Source organism: Temnothorax curvispinosus, unplaced genomic scaffold (genome assembly GCF_003070985.1).
Source record: "Temnothorax curvispinosus isolate PA1 unplaced genomic scaffold, ASM307098v1 QBEX01001758.1, whole genome shotgun sequence".
Classification (NCBI taxonomy): Eukaryota; Metazoa; Arthropoda; class Insecta; order Hymenoptera; family Formicidae; genus Temnothorax; species Temnothorax curvispinosus.
This window is the reverse complement of record NW_020211538.1, coordinates 1821-3682: the sequence shown is the minus strand read 5'-3', so window position 1 is coordinate 3682 and position 1862 is coordinate 1821. Positions and strand designations below refer to the sequence as shown.

Genomic DNA, 1862 nt, shown 5'->3' with positions numbered 1-1862 from the left:
ATAAGCTAAGCCGAATAAACTACTGCATGTACCACCTAAATCGATTATTGTCTCTGGGCCTTTCATCGGACTCCTGATCCCGCACACCAGTCCGCGTTCGATAAAGTCAGGCCGTTACAAGGATATCTGTTATATCGTATATTATACTTAGTTTTACAAAAAAATATTGTAGACATTATAAAATAATATATAAATTAATTTTTAAAAATCATTGTGTAATGCCTTCTCCCATTGTTGTTCTATGGCTCCAGCAGTACAAAAAAATTCTTTGAATGCATCTCGAATGTTCACTGCACTTTGAATTACATTATTTCTTTCTGTATTATTATCAAAACAATGTAATGCTTGGAAAGCACTATTATATACATTTACATGATCTGAAAGTGATAAAGACATATATTGTTTTTTTTTTCAGCGAAAACTGCGAGATCTTTTTGCATTAGAAAATTATGCAGACAAACTGTTGCTTTTACTATTGCAATTGCATTGTTTACATTTGTCGACAGAGATCGTCGAAAAATTCTCCAACGTGCCGTAAAAATGCCAAAAGCACATTCCACAATTCTACGAGCTCGGCTAAGTCGATAGTTGAATACTTTCTGTCGTAAATTTAAATCGTTGGCACGTGGATAAGGTCGCATCATAAAAGATGTTAAAGCGAAAGCTTCATCACCCACTAAAACGGCAATTGTGAACCATTTTCTACAATTGATCTCGGCGGAGGTAAGTTACATATATTATTGATGAGATGATGTCCAATTTTACTTTCCGCAAAAATGCCTCCGTCACTTCTTCTACCTTCAGCTCCAATATCTACTGCTGTAAAACAATAATTTGCATCTGCGATCGCTAGGAGAACAATGTTATAGGTACCCTTGTAATTAAAATAAGTTGAACCACTGTGAGGTGGAGCCTAAAACAACACCAAAATTATATTTTTTTAATAAAAATAAAAAATTATTTTTATTATTAAATCAGAGTAAGAACAAAAAATTAATTAAATTACGTACCACTATTGCCATATGCCTTCCATCTATCGCTCCAATGCAGTTAGGAAAATTCCATTGTGTTTCAAATTCGTTGGCCTTTTCTCTCCAAAAATCTTCAGTGATTTCGGGAAAAACTTTCTCTTTTAATATGTTCCATATAGCGTCACAAGTTTCTGATATAATTTTTGAAACCGTATTCAATCCTACTCGAAAAGCAAACGAAATTGATGACATCTTATCTCCAGATGCTAGATACCGTAGGCATATTTCCAGACGTGTAGAAGCGGGTATTGGAGATCTCACTACATGTTGCTTTTCGATCTTCGGCCCGATGAGACGTAATAATTCATGAAATGTTGATATATCCATACGAAAATATTCAATATACTTTTCCATATCAATATATTGCATTTCTCTTATTAAATTATTACTTTCTCCCTGCAAGCGCCTTCGATCTTCGTTAAATATTGGACGTACCCAAAATCGTCGTTGGTTCTTCTGCTTTTCTCTTCTTTTCATTATTCTATAAATACCGAAAGCTTTCAGCAACTGTCTTCTTCGAAACTCTCTTTGCCAAGATAATTGTGGAGTATTTTGCCACTCCATTATCATTTTCATAAGAAATAATTTTGCTGTTTTTGCTTTCATTTTTTTATTTCTATAAAATAAAACATACTTATAAACAAAATATAATGTACGTTTGTATACAAAAAATAATGTATTTTTATTATATAATGTCTTTAATAAATTGAAACCACTATAACCATATTGTATATGTATGTTGGGCTAGAAATGTATGCTAAACCGTCAATATATATCAACATTATAACCTAATATAACATAACTTAACATACATATCTCATAATTACAATA

The 1862-nt window shown here is 32.2% G+C and overlaps 1 protein-coding gene across 1 annotated transcript; it reads right to left on the bottom strand.

Annotated features, from left to right (window-relative positions):
• Positions 1-530: 530 nt before the first annotated feature.
• LOC112468198 lies at positions 531-1400 on the bottom strand. The gene is made up of 2 exons (XM_025037272.1): positions 1011-1400; positions 531-913 (listed from the first exon to the last, which is right to left on the bottom strand). Exons 1-2 carry the CDS (start codon positions 1398-1400, stop codon positions 677-679), a joined length of 627 nt encoding a protein of 208 aa, XP_024893040.1. The 3' UTR covers positions 531-676.
• Positions 1401-1862: the final 462 nt, after the last annotated feature.